This window comes from Rattus norvegicus, chromosome 3, assembly GCF_021556685.1.
Source record: "Rattus norvegicus strain SHRSP/BbbUtx chromosome 3, alternate assembly SHRSP_T2T, whole genome shotgun sequence".
Taxonomy (NCBI): domain Eukaryota; kingdom Metazoa; phylum Chordata; class Mammalia; order Rodentia; family Muridae; genus Rattus; species Rattus norvegicus.
The window spans coordinates 60,827,080-60,844,279 of NC_141536.1; the positions used below are offsets into that span (position 1 = coordinate 60,827,080).

The 17,200-nt window shown below is 45.9% G+C and overlaps 1 protein-coding gene and 1 long non-coding RNA gene across 6 annotated transcripts in view; one reads left to right on the forward strand and one right to left on the reverse strand.

The window, feature by feature from the left end:
• Positions 1 to 1,465: 1,465 nt before the first annotated feature.
• Positions 1,466 to 17,200, forward strand: part of LOC120101583 (uncharacterized) — a 172,009-nt gene continuing 156,274 nt past the window's right edge. For 2 of the 4 annotated variants that reach the window (XR_015684435.1, XR_015684438.1), the window contains exon 1: positions 1,466 to 1,667. This is a non-coding gene — a long non-coding RNA (uncharacterized LOC120101583). The remainder of the gene's footprint in view (positions 1,668 to 17,200) is intronic. The other 2 variants (XR_015684437.1, XR_015684436.1) reach the window with 2 other exon arrangements.
• Positions 6,950 to 17,200, reverse strand: part of Ttn (titin) — a 272,327-nt gene continuing 262,076 nt past the window's right edge. For both annotated transcript variants that reach the window (NM_032068.1, XM_087654755.1), the window contains 6 exon segments: positions 6,950 to 8,272; positions 8,604 to 8,903; positions 9,414 to 9,567; positions 9,685 to 10,376; positions 11,138 to 11,294; positions 11,426 to 17,190. In NM_032068.1, coding sequence (NP_114457.1) covers positions 7,974 to 8,272; positions 8,604 to 8,903; positions 9,414 to 9,567; positions 9,685 to 10,376; positions 11,138 to 11,294; positions 11,426 to 17,190 — 7,367 coding nt within the window. In that variant the 3' untranslated portion in view covers positions 6,950 to 7,973.

Genomic DNA, 17,200 nt, shown 5'->3' on the forward strand with positions numbered 1-17,200 from the left:
TTTCCCCAAGTTTAAAATGTTTACACATATTAACTGCTTCTAAAAGTGCTTGTCATTTTAAATAGCAAACGGGTCATTAGAGCATCCTTGGTTCAGTGGAATCAGCCCACTCATAACTTGCATTTCTTATATTCGTTCAACTTGGAGAAAAATTGATGATGTAGGCAGTCCTTTTTTGTTTTTGTTTTTTTTTAAGCCGTATAAACTTGCAGAATATGGTATTTCTGATAGTTTTTCTGGTAGTTGTTTCCCCCTAAGTTAATAGGTTTAAAGTGAATATTACAAGTTTCTAAACTTGTAGAAATAGAGGAAATAACATTTTTTATTTCTTTCCCCAAATAGACATGTTTGTAAATGATTTCATTATAAATACTTTAAAAATAAAAGGCAATCATTTTTAGTTTGCATTCTGCCCCCTCTACATAGAAGGCTTTGGTAGGTCACTGTGTCCCTGAAACCGTGACCTTGGAGCCCTTTGTCCTTGACCACACACATCTGTGGAGTCTGTTCTTTTGAGGAAGTATACCTTAATTTATGCGTAGGTGTTGAATTACTTTTTCTTTGAAGTTTTTGTTACATTGCTCTCAGACTAAGCCATATCTCCCAGGCTCTGGTTCCTCCTGTCTCAGCCTCCAGGTTACCCGGGACTGTGGATGAACACCACCACCCCTGGCTTCTGTCAAGGTTTTAATCTGTATGAAGCCTAAGGGAACCTTACATTTTGAGGATTAGATCGTGCTGACTTTTCTGGATTTTAAGGTAACAGCAGCGAGGCTTGTGGGTGAGGACTTTGACTTGTGGCTCGTGGGTTGTCTCATGCTTTGTCTGAGGCATGGGGTTGTTGAGATCCTTGGAGACTCTTGACTTCAGTGCTTGCTTTTCGTTTCTGGTGCCTGCTCCCTCTTTGTCTACAGGGGTTCCAAGATTAGCGGAATTCTGAGAACTGTTCCGTAAAGGAACTAAATCTGGATTTTGGTACATCATTGTCCTAGCAATGAGAAACCCATGACTAAAAGCAAATTGAAAAGGAAAGGGTTTATTTAGTTTATGCTTCCACATCACTATTCATTATTGAGGGAAGTCAGGACAGGAATTTAAACAGGGCAAGGAACCTGGAGGCAGGAGCTGATGCAAAGTCCATGGAGGGGTGCTGCTTACTGACTTGCTCCCCATGGCTTGCTCAGCTTGCTTTCTTCTAGATCCCAGGACTACGAGTCCAGGGACAGCTCCACCCACAATGGGCTGGGCTCTCCCCTATCAATGCCCACAGCTGATCTATGGAGGTATTTTATCCATCGAGGTTCCTTCCATTCTGATGACTCTATCTTATGTCAGATTGACATAAAACAAGCCAGCACAATTGTTTTCGGCTGTTTTCTCAGTCAGGGCCAAGTCCAGAAGAAGGTTCTTAGTATAGAATGTCCACCAAGCACTTACCACACAAAGAAAGCTCCATTACCATGGCAACACTCCACCTTCAACAATCTAAGGACTATCAGGAGGCCATTTCCTCAAATCAGCCTTTAGGAATCAGGCAGAATATTTTGTCAGGATATCTGAGGAATGGATGGAGAAATGTGGGCTTTGTTTTTACTTTAGGACCAAGTGACATAGTTGTTAGAAAGCTCCTGCCTTCACTACTGCCCCAGAGTGACACAAGGAGTCAGGTAAGCACCCTCCCTAGTTCCTGGCTCTTACAGACCTCAGTAAAGTTTCAGCGGTCAGAGTTTCTAGCCTCAGCTTTCTGAGAAGATGACAGGTTGGCTGCGTTGCAAGTGGGGTTTTGTTTTCTGTTTTACAAATAGGGAAGAAACTGAAGGGATTTTGCTGTTTGTCTGTTTTAGAGCTGAGCTTCAAATTGGAACAGAAGCCAAGCTAAACAAGCACTGCCTCCCACCTTCCACTTCAGTGGGTTTGGCTTTTTGGGTGAGAGACATTGTGGCTTTTGAAGATCCAGGTCTGCAGCTCATTGAGTGGCTTTGGGCAATATGCTGGTTAGCTGTTATCAACTTGACAAAAACTAGAGCCAGGAAAACTATCTGCTCTGGACTCCCCAAGACCAAGTTCTCAACACAAACAAGATTTATGTGCCCCAGGGACAGAGGGTAGGGATTAGAAACAAAGAAGCTAGAGGAAGAGGGAGGAGGGGAAGGGAACAAGGGGGAGAGGAGACAGGGGGGAAAGGGAGATGGGGCAGGGGTAGTTCTCCAAGAGTGGGACAAAGAACTGCCTCTAGATAGAGAGTAGACAGATGTGGCACAGCAAAAAAAAAAAAAAAAAAAGGTTTATAAAGGTACAAGGGGGAAACCCTGTGTAAGGATTAGGTGTTTCATTTTAATTGGGTGTGATAGGTAAGCCAAGGGGCCTTTTGATTGCAAGACTTAAATACTTAGATAGCTAGACCTTTGAAGTCACCTCAGTAGGAGGGAATGGCCAAATAAGGGAATAGACCCTGGGGGCTCCCTTTAGGAATGTAGGGTTTTTAGCTAGGCAGAGGGAATGGGAGAGAAGGGCCAGGTCTGCCAGAGCCATGCCCACCAAGCTCCCATTGGCCAGAGTCCCCTTCAGCCTGGGAAGAGGGACCCTCTATTGAGGATCTGCCTCCGTCCATCAGGTTGGTCTGTGGACCCATATGAGGAACATTTTCTTCATGAGTGAATTGTGTGGGAAGGCCCAGCCCATTGTGGGTGGTACCATCCTGCAGCCAGTGGGCCTGGTCAAGAGAGGAAGCTGGGGAAGCCACAGGCCATCTCCAGCAAGTTGCCCTCTTCTGTAGTCTGCTTCAGTTCCTGCCTCAAGCTCTTGTGTGGGCTTGAAGTCCTGTGGTGGAAACTGAAACAATGCTTGTCTTGCTCTAAGTTGCTTTGGGTTAGCGTTTTGTCTGAGCAGTGGGGAAACAAGCTGCGTTTTGTTGTGCGTCCACCAGTAGCCTTCCTTCCTGTAAGTCCCTCTACTCTATTTATACTGACAAGGCAGTTCAGCTTCCCTAGTTGTGCCCGCTAGCCTCATGGGTGTATTGATGATTCCTCCCTCTTGAGCTCTAAACAGCTAAGTGGGAGTAGGGGAGGGATAGTTGCCCTCCTTATGGACATAGGTCAAGTTTCACAGCACATTGGGCAGCTAGTAGGACCTTTATTCCTCACCTGACCAGAATCTCAGAGCAGATTATGATGGTTTTTTTTTTGAGCTGGCAGCTGCCAAATAGAAGCTGGCTTCAGTCATGGGCAGCAGTTTAAGGGAAGAATTCTGACCCCATGTTCCTCTAAGGCTGTTTGGCACCAAGGTTCCCTTGAAAGCCTTGGGGTTGTTCCTTTAAACTCAGGGAATTTATACCTTATCCCTAGCAAGGGGCCTTACGGTGTATTAACAGCCTCTCCTGACTGCATAAGGAAAGGGAATTCCGAGCACCAGGCCCTTCACAGGTGTTTCAGGGGTGGTGTTCGATCCCTCTTTGCTTCTGAGGAATTGTATAGGAATTTCTCTGTTAATAGATGTCCTGAGGAACAGGAAATACTCATGACTACTCAAAGATGTCAAACCAAGCCTTTGTAACCCACAGCCATGTGATGCAGATCTCTGAACCACCCTATGTCCAAAGCCCTTTACCCAGCAGACTGCTTTCTCCTGACGCAAGGAAACTGGACATTGTCAAGTTTCTTAAAAAAATTCATTTGGTTCCGGTATTTCCTTTATTGTCCTGGAGCAGTCTGAAAATATTCTTACTGGGTTTGGCCACCATGGAAGTGGGTCTCCAGCTTTCTTCTTAACTGACCATTCCTGGTTCATCATCTTCCCACTGCCATGTGTTTGTTCTCTAACCCACTGCTGTTGGATAGAGGCTGACCATGTTTGGAAAGACTCCATCAATGTGTTTCTATGAGACCGTAGCTGTGCTTGTCGCTTCTAGTGTTACAAGTTGAGTTTTGACTCTTCCCCCAAAGAGACCTTGGATTCTCAGCCTCTGGTACCTTGGACAGGAGGATATTTGTGATGTATTTGGAGAGATAAAGTGAATTAAGATGGGTCCTGGTCTGGAATGGCTGTCGCCCTGAAGGGGAGAGGTTGGGAGAGAGATACTCATGAACTGAGGTTTGGGGCAGGTTCTCCCCTCACAGCTATCAGGAACAAGCCTGCAGACGCGTACTTTTGGATTTCTGATCTCCAGAGCTGAGATTGTTTTCTTTTGTGCAAGGCAGTCACTGGTACTTGTTTGCAACTGCTCTAGCGATCTAATGCGTCCGATGATGATCAGTGAGACTCTTGGGCAGCTTCTCTCTTCTGCATGGCGGCCCCTAAGAAGAGCTCACTCACTGTCTCGGGTGCCATGCTCAGCACCACTACATGAACTTTACATGTAGTAACTTGCCTAGTCCTCCCAACACTACTGAGAGTGTTCCGAACTATGGATGAGAACCCTGAGGAACGGTGCCGCTCAATAACCAACTCCAACTCATGCAGCCAGTAAGCAGAACCTAGATTTGAGGTTAGCATTCAGGTCACCTCCCATGTCTTCAATGCAGGTGTGTACTTTCTACATATTCTGCTTGCTGCGTAACCAGGGTGTGGATTATAAAACAGGAAGGAAGGGTGAAGGACAAGAGGGTAGTGATGAGAGCCAGCAAGTTTTGTGGATTGGAATCTGGGAGGGCTATGGTTTTTTGTTCTTTGTTTTTCCTGCTCTCTGTTGCCCCTTGTTGATGGGAATGGGGAAAGTAGAATTAATATGACTTGGAGATGAAGCACTGAGGAACCAGGGACCATTCCCCAGATTACTGAGGGCAGGAGAGCTGGAAGCATCCATGACGTCCACCTCAGTGGGAGGCGCTGTTTTCAGAGGAGCTAGGAGAAAGGTGGCAGGAGCCAGGGTCAGAGTTCCATCTGTCTCCCAAGGCAATCCCCTCGTGTAACCATCAGCAGTGTCCTGTGGTCCATCCAGGAGCTTCCACTGAGGTGAAAATGCAAATCAGGTCTTGGCTTCAGTCCACTCCTCCTTCCTTTGAAAGAAGTTGCTGACATTCCCCTCCAGTAGGCACTAGGAGGATGTGGGAGCTGACAGAGCAGAGCAGACCATCCACAGGCTGTGGCTGATAAGAAACCGCTGTTGCACGCACATCAAACCCAAGTCGTCCTTGGGGAATCACTTCACAGGAGTGAGGGTGCACCGTGGCCTGTGGAGGCCTGAGGACAGTCTTAGGTGCCATTCCTCCTCAGGCGCTGGCTGCTGCCACAATGGGTTTTGGAGGCAGGGACTGTCATTGACCCAGGGCTCCCTGACTAGGCTGGGTTGGCTGGACTACCCTCCCTGCCACTGGGATTACAAATCTATGCCACTGCATTTTGTTTTGTTTTGTTTTATGGGGAATGAGTTCAAGTTCTCCTGCTTGGCCAACATTACTATTGGCCGAGTTATCAGCCCCAGTCTCCCAGTCTAAAGCAAGGACAGTTAACAAAGGTGAGGTGTGCGACTGGTGTTATTGGTTCCCTCACTGCTGCCAGAAGGATATGTGTTGGGATCTCTTTCACTTGAATTTCCTTGAGTGTTGGCTGTTTAGCTGCCCCAGTAAGCAGAAAATCATTCTGCCCTACAGGGACTCTCTTGTCTGTACTCCTTTTTCTGTCTTTCCTCCCCTCCCCAGTCCCAAAGACTACAGTTGCTGATTGACTTAAAGGGCACACAAAGGAGTATCCTTGCTTTTTGAAGTATCTCAGTGGCATTGTGCTCCGTGAGAGATCAGGTTGGGGTGGGGGCAGCTGGCAGATGCTATATTCTTGTATTGTTCTTATCCTCTGTCCTGTTGCTCCTTTCTGTGATAGTCATCAAGGACCTAGCTGCAGAGAATGTTAGTCTTGATCACCCACTGTTGAGCTCCTGTGGAGTATTGACCAGCTAGGCAGGCCTACCTGTGAGTAGGGCATGTCTCCACCTAAGGTGGGCAGCTAACAAGATCGTACTCAAGACTGTGCTGATGCAAGAACCAGGGTTCTGCTTTTAGGAAATCTGACTTAAACCAGAAAACTTGCTGAATCTGAAAGATCCAAACTGTTTTTTTTAGAGAAGAAAAAAGAAATTAAGGTATGTTGTCTTCGGTTTTGACCTTTTACAGTTAATACTGATGTCGCTTAAAGGCAAGCGGTCATCTTTGTATGTTGATAATTACTTTTAGCTATTCGAAGTAGACAAATACAGGTTTTTATGGCATAAGCTTTTTAGTACTAAGTGCATATAAGTTTTTAAAAATTATTTTATTTGATGGAAATGGTTGCTTTGCCTACATGTATGTGTACCACGTGCATGCTTGGTGCCCAGAAAGGGCGCCTGATACTCTAGAACTGGAGTTATAGACGGTTGTAAATCACTGTGTGGATGCTGGGAATGGAGCCCTGACTGTCTGAAAGAACATCTAGTGCTCATAACCGCCAAGCCATCTCTCCTGGGCTTTCAGTTGCTTGAACTGACCACCCTACTTAAGCTCTTTTTTTTTTTTTTTTTTTAAGATTTATTTATTTACTACATATAGGTACACTGTAGCTGTCTTCAGACACACCAGAAGAGGGCATCAGATCTCATTACAGATGGTTGTGAGCCACCATGTGGTTGCTGGGATTTGAACTCAGGACCTCTGGAAGAGCAGTCAGTGCTCTTAACCACTGAGCCATCTCTTCAGCCCCCTACCTAAGCTCTTATTTAACCCTAAGACCTGTTATTTGCTCTGGAGCTATTGTAGTCAACTTAGTTGAATTGTTTCTTGATAAGTTTGGAAGAGAAACTTTTGTGGATAAACTTATTCCTGAGAACTATAATAGGCTTTTAAAACAAAATTATTGAATTCATCTAATATAGCAGTGTGCTTTGAGGATGTTTTTAATATTGGAACTTGCAGTTAATTCATGTGCTGTGCGGAAGCCATGGTTCCTCTCCAGAATTGCACAGAAAACAACCAACCACACATTTTGAGGTGCAGATAGCTTGCTTTATTATTATTATTTTTTAATCTCAAGGAGGTCCAACATTTATAACTACCAATTGAACATATGCTGGCATGAAAAAGACTACATCAAATCAGTAATTTTTTATGGGCAGTTGGTAGTATGGTTTTAACAACAGCTTCATTGGTGGTGATGCTTCTCTTATTTTGCTGTGGCTCATTGCTTGGTTGCCCAGTTTCCAGTGAAATTTAAATTTAGAACTACCACACGAGGCATCTGCTGCACCCGGGACCTCCAGGAGTTGACACTGCTCTGGCATAAGAATACATGAATAGCTTGGTTAATCGAGGGGATGGCCAGGAGATGGTACTTTTCCCAAGCCATCCACGCACTCTTTATGTCAGAGACAGCGTGCAGTGAGCGAACAAAGTGTTGGCCGTTACACTTTGCTCTGGTCATGTTTGTCATGATAATTTTAAGTGTGACATCATCAGAGAAAACATAAGACGTTAAAGTGCTGCTTACAGGAGGGTAGATGCAAACATCACCAATGCCTTATGTCTCTGATTCGGTAGGTATCAGTGCACATGTCAGGGACCTGTACAGCAGCATCCTTTCTTAGGTGGATAGGACATCTTCAGTGGGGAATTTCTCAACCCACTGAGGCATACTTAGACATCAACATTATGTTGAGGCACAAAGATTGGTTAAGTATCGGCAGGGTATTCGCTCCATAATCCATAAGAAACTTTCTCCTACCAACAGTTAGTTTCAAAAGTTACAGTGTAAAATGTCATAAAATAAATGGTACAAAACTTTATAACCGTGAATCCGGCTGTATACAGTATGTACATGTCATTAGCAAATATTCTCAGGTCAAGTATGAAAGGATCGAAATGCATAGTTTTGGAACTGTGACTTATTCAGATGGATACAAAACTACTTAAAATATTTACAGATCAGAAAGATTAGTCCATGTGAATCATTTGAGAGAGATTGTGAATGAGCTTAGAGTGTTAGGGCCCCCGCCCCGGGCCCTGGCCCTCTTACATAGAGCGGATATTAATATTCACAGTGGCAGAGTCAGATCCAAATTCATTCCCTAAGCTCAGGGTATAAAGTCCACCATCTTGTTTCTGTACGTCCATGATGATCAGGGTTGTCAGGTCGTCCGTGTTTTCAATGTGGAATCTTCCTTGTTGTTCTTGGCTCTGGATTCTCCTTCCACCGCAGGACCATGTTATTTCCGGAGTAGGCTCCCCAGTGAAAGCACAGGCCACTGTTAGAACTTTGCCTTCATCGATGCTGATGTCAGAGGGAAGAGCTTCAATTTTAGGTGGAATTCCTTTATGAAACAGCAATGGAAGAGTTTTAGGATCACCGAGACAAGAAATCCCATTCGCTCTCTATCGAATTTTAATGCACCAAGACAGTGGTTCTCAACATGTGGGTCTCGACCCCTTTGGCCAACTCGTATCTCAAAAATATATTTACATTATGATTCATAATGGTGACAAAATTACGGTTAGGGAGCAGCAACGAGAGTAACTTCATGGTTGGGAGTCGCCACGACCTGAGGAACTGTATTAAAGTATTAGGAAGGTTGAGAACCACTGCTCTAAAACTGCTGTGCTACGTGGCTTTGTCTGCCTCTACCGGGAGTTTTTGTGGCTCACCTCTTCCGCCTGCTTTGAGCATTCTACTGGTAGAGCTTTCCAGTTGTGTCATACTAGATTTTCCCATAAAACTGCTGGAACTCATTTCTACAAAGGACTCTTGCACGGAGGACATGCTTTGGGCAGACATGCTCGCAAACTTCATTTCAGTCATGCTAGCGCTCCCGCTGCTGAAGCTGCTGAAGGATGCCTCCTGCTTGGAGGCAGACATTTGGACTGACTGAGACGAGAAGCTTCCTTGCAAGCTCATGTCACCGCTCGTTTTCAATACTACCTCTCTGGGTGGTTCTTCCACTAGAGCTGCGGAGCATAGCAGATACGCAGGGGACATCAAAGACATCTGGTTACTTGGTGACATCTGACGACGACGACTTAACGAGAATGAAAACTTAACACACACAGAAAACACAATCCGAACAGTTGGCTATCAAAGCGTAAAGCGAAGACATATATACAAACGTAACAGTTGCCAAGAGCTAGCCAGCTCGATGGCTCCGAGAAACGATCCTTAAATTTCTACTATTGCATGCCGGTACCAGAAATTGCTAGGAGAAAAATGATTAACTCTATATAAGATGATTAACATTTGGAATACCCTGGGAACTCTTATAGGGCCTTACTTCCAAAATTTAACTTAACCAAAATTTCCATTTAGACAAACTGATGATGAGGATGAATTCTGCACAAGACACCTGTCTCTATTACACATGTGGGTTTCCTAGGTCTTTTGAGAGTTTTCTGTGCCTAAAGCACCAGCGACCCTCACTTCGCCCCCTGACATCTTAGGGAAAATGGCAAAGGTGTACTTACGAAGCACTGTCAAGGAAGCTGTAGCTGAACACTGGCCACGGAAATTTTTGGCCTTAACTGTGTACTTTCCGCTGTCACTTACGGATGCATTTCGGATCTCAAGAGTATACATGTTTCTGGAGCGACTTACACTGATATTTGAAGAAATGGAAATCTAAAAAACAAACAAACAAACAATAATAATGATAATAGGAAAGGGGCATTGAAGTCTTTGGCTAGGGATGTGATATTTTAAATTTTTCTCCAATAGATATTCAAAATGTAAACTTACTGGCAGGTTATTTTTAAACCACTCAATTTCAGGGGACGGCTCCCCGCTGATCTCACAAGAGAAGAGAACATTTTGTCCCTCATTAATGTTTTGAGATCTGGGCTGTGAGATAAAGCTTGGCGCGTCTGAGAGTTCTTTGCTCAGGGTCAAGTCAAACTGACACTTGACAACTCCCTGGCTGGTTTTGCCTATGCAGGTGAGGATTCCCTCATCTCTGTGACTGGCTTGCTTGATAGTGAGGGTTTGGTCACTGCCAGATACCCCGTATCGGTATTCTTCTGAATTAGAAAGCTCAGTGCCGTTCAGGACCCATTTCACATCTGTGGCCCCAGCAATGTTGGCTTTCAGGGTCACTCTCTGCCCACTGGTTATGTTCATCTGGGTAGACAGTGCTTTGATCTCCGCGTGAGTTTTGACTTCTTCTGATGCCTGTGAGGTTTTGGTGACTTCTTCGTGGACAATGGATTTCTCTAGGGAGGCTGCTGCTGACTTCTTGACCTCTTCAGCAATCAGCACTTTGGATGCTTCTTCCTTGATGGCCAGTGTTTCATGAGATTTTACTTCTGACATTTTGATTTCTTCAGAAGTTAGGACTTTTTGAGAAATTTCCTGCTGGACACTTTCTTTCTTCTTGGCTGTAACTTCAGAGGTCTTCTGGGTTGATACTTTCTGTGCCTCTGTGTCTTTTACAGCTAAAAGAGAAACCTCTGTAAGTAGACTTAATTGGAATGTGACTTTTGTCGATTCTACTCTGGGATGTAGTCAAAGTGTCAACTTCTATATAATCTGTAGGTAACACCAATTCTCATTTCCAGTTGTAGAAAATCATGACTTTTGAGATTGGGGCTAATAGTTTCTTAAACTAGATTACATTAAGATAATTTTACAATGTGAGGGGAAACATCTTGAGCAGGATAGGCAAAGATTTGGATTAGGGTTTTGGAGATTTCAAGCAACTGAAAAATTACCTTTTGCAAGACTGAGATGAACTCATTTTAACTGGGATATGAATGTGGCTCATTTACTAAGCGTGTGCTCCTTGGAAAATGGCAAGCACAAAAGACTGAGAGGAACTACCATGCTATGTATTCACTCAGTTGTATTTATATAATTTTATTTTTTGAACCAGGGCCTCATGTAGCCCAGGGTGACTTCAGATTCATTGTACAACTGAGCCTAACTTCCTTCCTCTCCTGCCATAACCCCATGTAATGGTTCCAGGCTAGAGCCCCTAGACCTGCCTGACTTTATTCTTAAATATTTCTGTGAACAGATTGCAAGGTCTGTGAGATCACATGTGGCATTTATGGAAGCATGTACACCTTTTATGCTAATATTGTAACTGTAAATCTGTGTGTCTAGATTAGAAAATGTTTAGAATTGTGTATGTTTGTGTTCAGAAACTATTAATACTGCTCTCTGGAACACATCTATTAAGAACAAAACTACACACCTTTTATTGTTAGCTTGCAGCTAGAGGACACAGATCCAGCAGAATTTGCTACTGTACAGGAGTAAAGTCCGCCATCGGAAGTCTCAGTCTTGAGGATTTCCAAGATGAATTCCTCTTTGTCGTTAGAGAGTTTGTATTTACTGCTTTGTGCAATAGCCTGTGGAAAGCAAGTGATTGGAGTTTTAAACAATAGCTTAATATGGAAATTTCCTTAGGAGGTGTGGATGAGTGGGGGAGGCATTAGATTTTTTTTTTCTAGAAAATAAAGGACATTTTAAAATTGGTTACCTTTCCATCCTTCGTCCAGGTGACAGTTGGCTGGGGCTCTCCAGTAACTTTAATTACAAATTTGGCAACACTGTCTGAAGAAACTGTTGTATCCCGCAGCCCAGTAACAATTACTGGCTTTGAGGACACTGATTCAGGAGCTATTGGTTCCTGCTTCTTGGCTTCTGTCGGCTCAGCAGTTTTCTGTGCTGGCTTCTTTGCTTCTGCTGACTCAGCAGTTTTCTGTGCTGGCTTCTTTGCTTCTGCTGACTCAGCAGTTTTCTGAGTGGCTTTCTTTGCTTCTGCTGACTCAGCAGTTTTCTGAGTGGCTTTCTTGGCTTCTGCTGACTCAGCAGTTTTCTGAACGGATTTCTTGGTTTCTGTTGTGCTGGACACCTGCTCATGGATACTCTTGAAGGACTGTCCAGTAAACTGGAAGCTGGTTTTGGAGGTTCCTCCTTCACCAGAGACCTCACAAACATACTCCCCGCAATCAGATTCACTCAGGTTGTGAATTTTGAGTTCGTAGGTACCGTCCGCTGAGTAATGAAACTGAAAATGCCCATTTTCCTTGAGTTTCTTGCCATCTTTATACCAGGCGACCTCTTTTGCACACAGCGCACTGCTTTCAACTGCACAGGTCAACTTTGCGATGTCTCTGGAAGCTTCTGCTTTCAGGGACTGAGTTATCTTCGGTGGGGCAGGGACCGGAAGCTGTTGACCCTTCTCTGTCGGCTTTGTCTCTGTGGGTGACACGGCTTTTGGATGAGAAGCTACGAGTTCTGGAGATTTCACTCTTTTGGGAGACTTCACTGTTTCTGGGGACTTTACCCGAGGCTCTGGGGACTTGACTCTGGGTGGTGACGTCACAGCCTTTTCAACAGCCTTGGCCTTTTGCACGGTCAGCGTGAACTGTGCTTCTTGCTTCCCGTCAGTGTTTTCGACTACCACGCTGTAGTTGCCCTCATCAGAAGCCTGCACTGAAGAAATCTCGAAGGTCGATTTGTACTTGGCGGTGGTCACTTGGTGGCGAGCAGAAGTACTCACCACTTGTCCTCCACGCAACCAGGTCACGGTAGGTACCGGCTCCCCATCGGTGTCGCAGGAAAACCTTGCAGACTCACCTTCATGGACAGTAATGGACCGAGGCTTTGTTAAAATTCTTGCTGCCAGTGTGGTCTTGATCTTTCTGACTGTGGCTTTTTCTTCCAGTGACTTTTCCTCAGAGGCGGCACTCTTCATCTCTGCAGAGACGTGATGCTCATAGGATGAGAGACTTTCCCTTGTCTCTGTCATTTGTGACTTCACTTCCCTGACCGAAGAAGCGGCTTCCATCTCAGATGTCCTCTTGAATGATGAGATGGCATATGCCTCTGTTTTCGTCAGTTCAGGGAAGACTGACTTGGGAACCTCCTCATCTCTGCGCTGGGAGGCATAGGTGGTGTAATGTCCACCAGTTACATCCAGGGTTGCGTAGTCAGAGGCTTCGCCTTTGTAGTTGGTGCACACGGCACGGTAGGTTCCACTGTCCTCCGTCTGACAGTCCAGAATCTCCAACGTCAGGACCCCGCTTGTGTTGGTGTAATGAATCTTACTGCTCTCTTGGAGTTCTACACCATTGTGGTACCATTTGACCTCAGCAGTTGGCTTAGACTGGACATTCAAGATGAAGCGTGTGTTTTGGCCACACGGAACCCTATGGGACCGCATCCGCAGTGTGATTCGAGGGGCGTGGTCCAGGGTGAAGGGCTGCTGACTCAAAACCTCATACTTCCTCTCCGATGTCTTCTGAGTCTTTAAGGCAGCCTTCATGGACTCGTACCTGGAAAAGATATCAAATCTTGCAGACCTCTCGAATCTTGAGAGGGATCGCTCGCTAGACACAGGGCTGGGAGAACGTGGACGAGTTCTCTCTGGGGTAGGAGATCTTCTTTCTGTGTCGTCTTCATATTCCTCAGCAGGTTGTGGACGGGACCGGATCAGCTCAGACACGGGTCTCATTAACTCGATGTAAGTCGGAGACAGGGAGCGTCGGCGTCTCAGTAGTCTGGACACAGAGGAGGACGATTCCCTTTGAGCCCGTCTTGAGATTTCATATTCCTCTTCGATTTCGGTTATCTCGGTCACTTGCCTCTGTCGTTTTGATTTCTTTTTAGACTTTTCTTCCTTCGACATGTAGTCGAGCTCACTTTTGTATTCTGAGAGACGCTGGGTGGTTGTCACTGGCCGCAGCAGCTCCTCTTCCTCCTTCTCAGCCATGATCCTCTGCCGTAGCTTCGGCTGCCTGTATGAGGCTTGGGCATGCCGTTCCCGCAGCTCTGCATAACTCGTGCTGGTTTCTTCCCTTGTCGGGATGTGATAGGTCGAGTACCTGAAGTCTCTCCTCCTGTCCTCCACCTTGACGTGGGCTGGCGGAGAAGAATAGCGCAGGCTAGAAAGCTCGAAGCGGGGAGGGCTTCGGCTGGGGGGTGAAGCTGAGAAGCCCAGCTCAAGCTCTTCTTCCAGACGTAGCCTCTCTTCCTCCGTTCTCTTCATTGCCAGGTAGTCATCGATGGGGAGGAGGAGTTCCTCATCTGAGATGTCACCCAGAGAGCGTCTCCTACGTCTATAGTAGTAAAGATCGTAGTCAGGGGAAGGGGTACGCCGTCGGGCCGGCCTCACCATTTCCAGATCATCTTGGGTCAGTTTGGGGATGCGCCATTTAGGTCGGTATTGGTCGGTAATGCGAGGAAGAGGCATCACATAGAACTGCTCCCACCTCGAAAGGCGGATGCGTTTGGGCCTTTTCTGGACAACTCTGTCAAGTTTCCCGGGCATTTCATATTGATCCCGGATCTTCTTGTACCACTTCATGTCAGACATGGGCACGAACTGCTTAATGCGCTGGTCTTCTTCCACCGTGGCTTGTTTGAACCTGCGGGGCTCAGGGACTTCGTAAGGCATGCGGAGTTTTCTCTCCTCTTTCTTTTCCTCCGTCTCAAGTCGGTATTCTCCCTTGACAGTCTTGGTGCTCACAGCTGGTTTATAAAGAATGGCAGCTTCCCTCAGAGCCTCTTGGGCTACCGGAGTCAATGGCACAGTTTCGGTTCCAGAGAGAATTTCAGCCATCCTCAGTGTCTTGTCGATCTGTTTTTGCACGTGGCGCTCACGCTCTTCTTTGGTCTGGAATTCCTGCTTGACATAGCGCAGCCGGTCTACTTGTAGGTGAGCCTGGCAGCTGGTGGATCCGGCTGTGTTTGTGGCCGTGACTCTGTAATAACCTGTGTCTTCAGGCAAGGTATCCCTGATATGCAGTGCGTAATAATCTAAGCCTTCATGGACAATTTCAATGTGGGGCCCCAGGGACAGCGGCTGGCCATCTTTCTCCCATTTTAATGTTGGTGCAGGGATGCCAGAAACTCTGATCTCGAAGCAGACACTCTGGCCTTCGTGGCACTCGGCATTCGCCAGCAGCCGCTTGAACATGGGTCTGAGTGTGGTTTCTGTCGGGGGTGGATGTAAAGTCACAGTCAGCTTTGCCTTACAGCTGTCTTCACCGTGTTTGTTCCTTGCCACAACGGCGTATTCGGCATCATCGTCTGTGGTTACACTGTTGATTGTTAGTTGATAAAGACCCTTGTCGGACTCGAACGTGTATTTCTTGTCGTCATCACCTGGCTTGATTTTCTGACCCGATTTATACCATGTCACACGAGGTTCTGGGTGGACGGTAATAGTTACCCCAAAACGGACATTTTCACCCACATACGCCGTCTTGTTATAGAGAGGCAGGGTAAATTCTGGTGGCCTTTCAAGGAGCCGCATCGCATCTGTTCTGCGCTTGACTTTCTTGGTTCTGCGGCAGTAGTAGTCATAAACTTCCCTCACGCCTTTAACGAACAGCTCTGCGTAAGAGCTGTCTTCACCGTAGTCATTGACGACTTTGCATCTGTAGGTCCCATCATCGAATTTGGTGATGTCTTTGACATACATGGTGGCCACTCCATCTTCATAGGTGATTTCGTATTTCTCACTGTTTTCCAGCTGTCTCACGCCGAAGTACCAGGTCACCTGGGTAGACTGATCATAGTTTTCGATCTTGCATACATATTTGACATAGCCGCCCTCTTCGCCAATGGCGTGCATTATTTGCCCAGACACCGGGCCAATTTCGATGGAGGCCACTTTAACTTTAGCCACGCTCACTCCCCTCTGAGATCGTATCGCGCCCCCACAGGAAATTCGGGCTGCTGACACAACCATATTGAGGTCTTTCTTGATCAGGGTGTGGTAGTACCGCCGGTGTCTCAGTGTTCTGATGACTTTAGTACTGACTCTGTCCATCCTCTGCTTTAGCCATGGGTGCTTCAGGGCCTCTGAGGCTGTCATGCGAGATTTCCTCTCTTTCACCAACAGCCGGTCAATGAAATCCATTGCTTCAAGGCTAATTTCTTGGAATGCTTCTTCATCAAAAGTATATTCAGCATTCATGATGTTCTCAATCATCTGTTGGTTCGTTTCAGCCAAAAATGGGTTGATTCCACTCAGCAGCACATACACCAGTGTACCAAGTGACCACATGTCTGTGGCAGAGCTGACAACATCGTGCTGGTGGACTTCAGGGGCGTAGTATTCAGGGGCAGTGAACAAAAGCCTGAAGTTGTCTCCTGGCTTCAGCTGACGTGCTTGACCAAACTCTATTATTTTAATAATGGAGTTCTTTCTTGTCTGGTAAATGATATTTTCTGGCCGAATGTCAAAGTGGCCAATATTCTGACTATGTAAGAACTCCAATGCTTCACAGACCTGGCGGACATAGCTTACAACTTCCCTTTCATTAAGTTCAAAGGCACTCGTATTGATGCGTTCAAATATGTCCAGTCCTGATATAAATTCAAAGATCATAACCAATTCTTCCATGCTTTCAAATGATTCATGGAGGTATAAGATGTTTCTGTGCCTAGCGATGTTTAGAATGGAAATCTCTTTCTTGACTAAAACCTGATCGGTCCCTTTCACTTTAACAAATTTGGCCATGAATGTCTTCTTCGAGGATGTTTCCACACAACGGTGGACGATTCCAAACTCGCCACGCCCCAGATCTTCAGCTATCATGTATTTCTCGTAGAGTTCCTTAGTTTTGGAGTGTGATGCTTTAGTCATGGTGACTTCTCTGGTTTCATCCACCTCCTCATCATAATTCATAGCTCTGGTCTTATCTTCTTTGGTAACGGTTGGTTCTGAGGGCTCCGATGGCTTGCTCAGGCCAAATTTATTTTCAGCTATTACTCGGAACTGGTAGCTTGTTTTTCCAAATAAGTTGACCACGGTATAACGTGTTTCTCGGGCCTGTCCCACGCGGAGCCATCTTTCTGCAGTAGTTGCACACTTTTCAACAATGTAGTTGGTGACTTTGCTGCCACCATCAGAAGCTGGCTCTGTCCAAGTTAAGTTGACAGAATCTCGTGAGACATCGCTAACTTTGACACCCCTGGGTGGGTCGGGGACATCAGCAACATCCAGTTCAACTGTCTTTTGATCAATTCCAAATCTGTTTTTAGCACAGACGACATAGAAGCCAGCATCTTTTCTCTCCACTCCATTGGGGAAGACAAGTGACGTGAAGGATCTTGTGACAATCACTTGGTAGTGGCCATTATTATCAATGAGATCTTGTCCTTTCTGCCAGGTGATCACAGGGTCTGGTTTACCACTGAAGGGGATCTTGATGCTGACCACTTCCCCTCGGAGAGCATGAACCGCTCCCATGCCTTCGAGAGTCTTGGGCAAGTGTATCTTAGCTGGAACTATATCAAG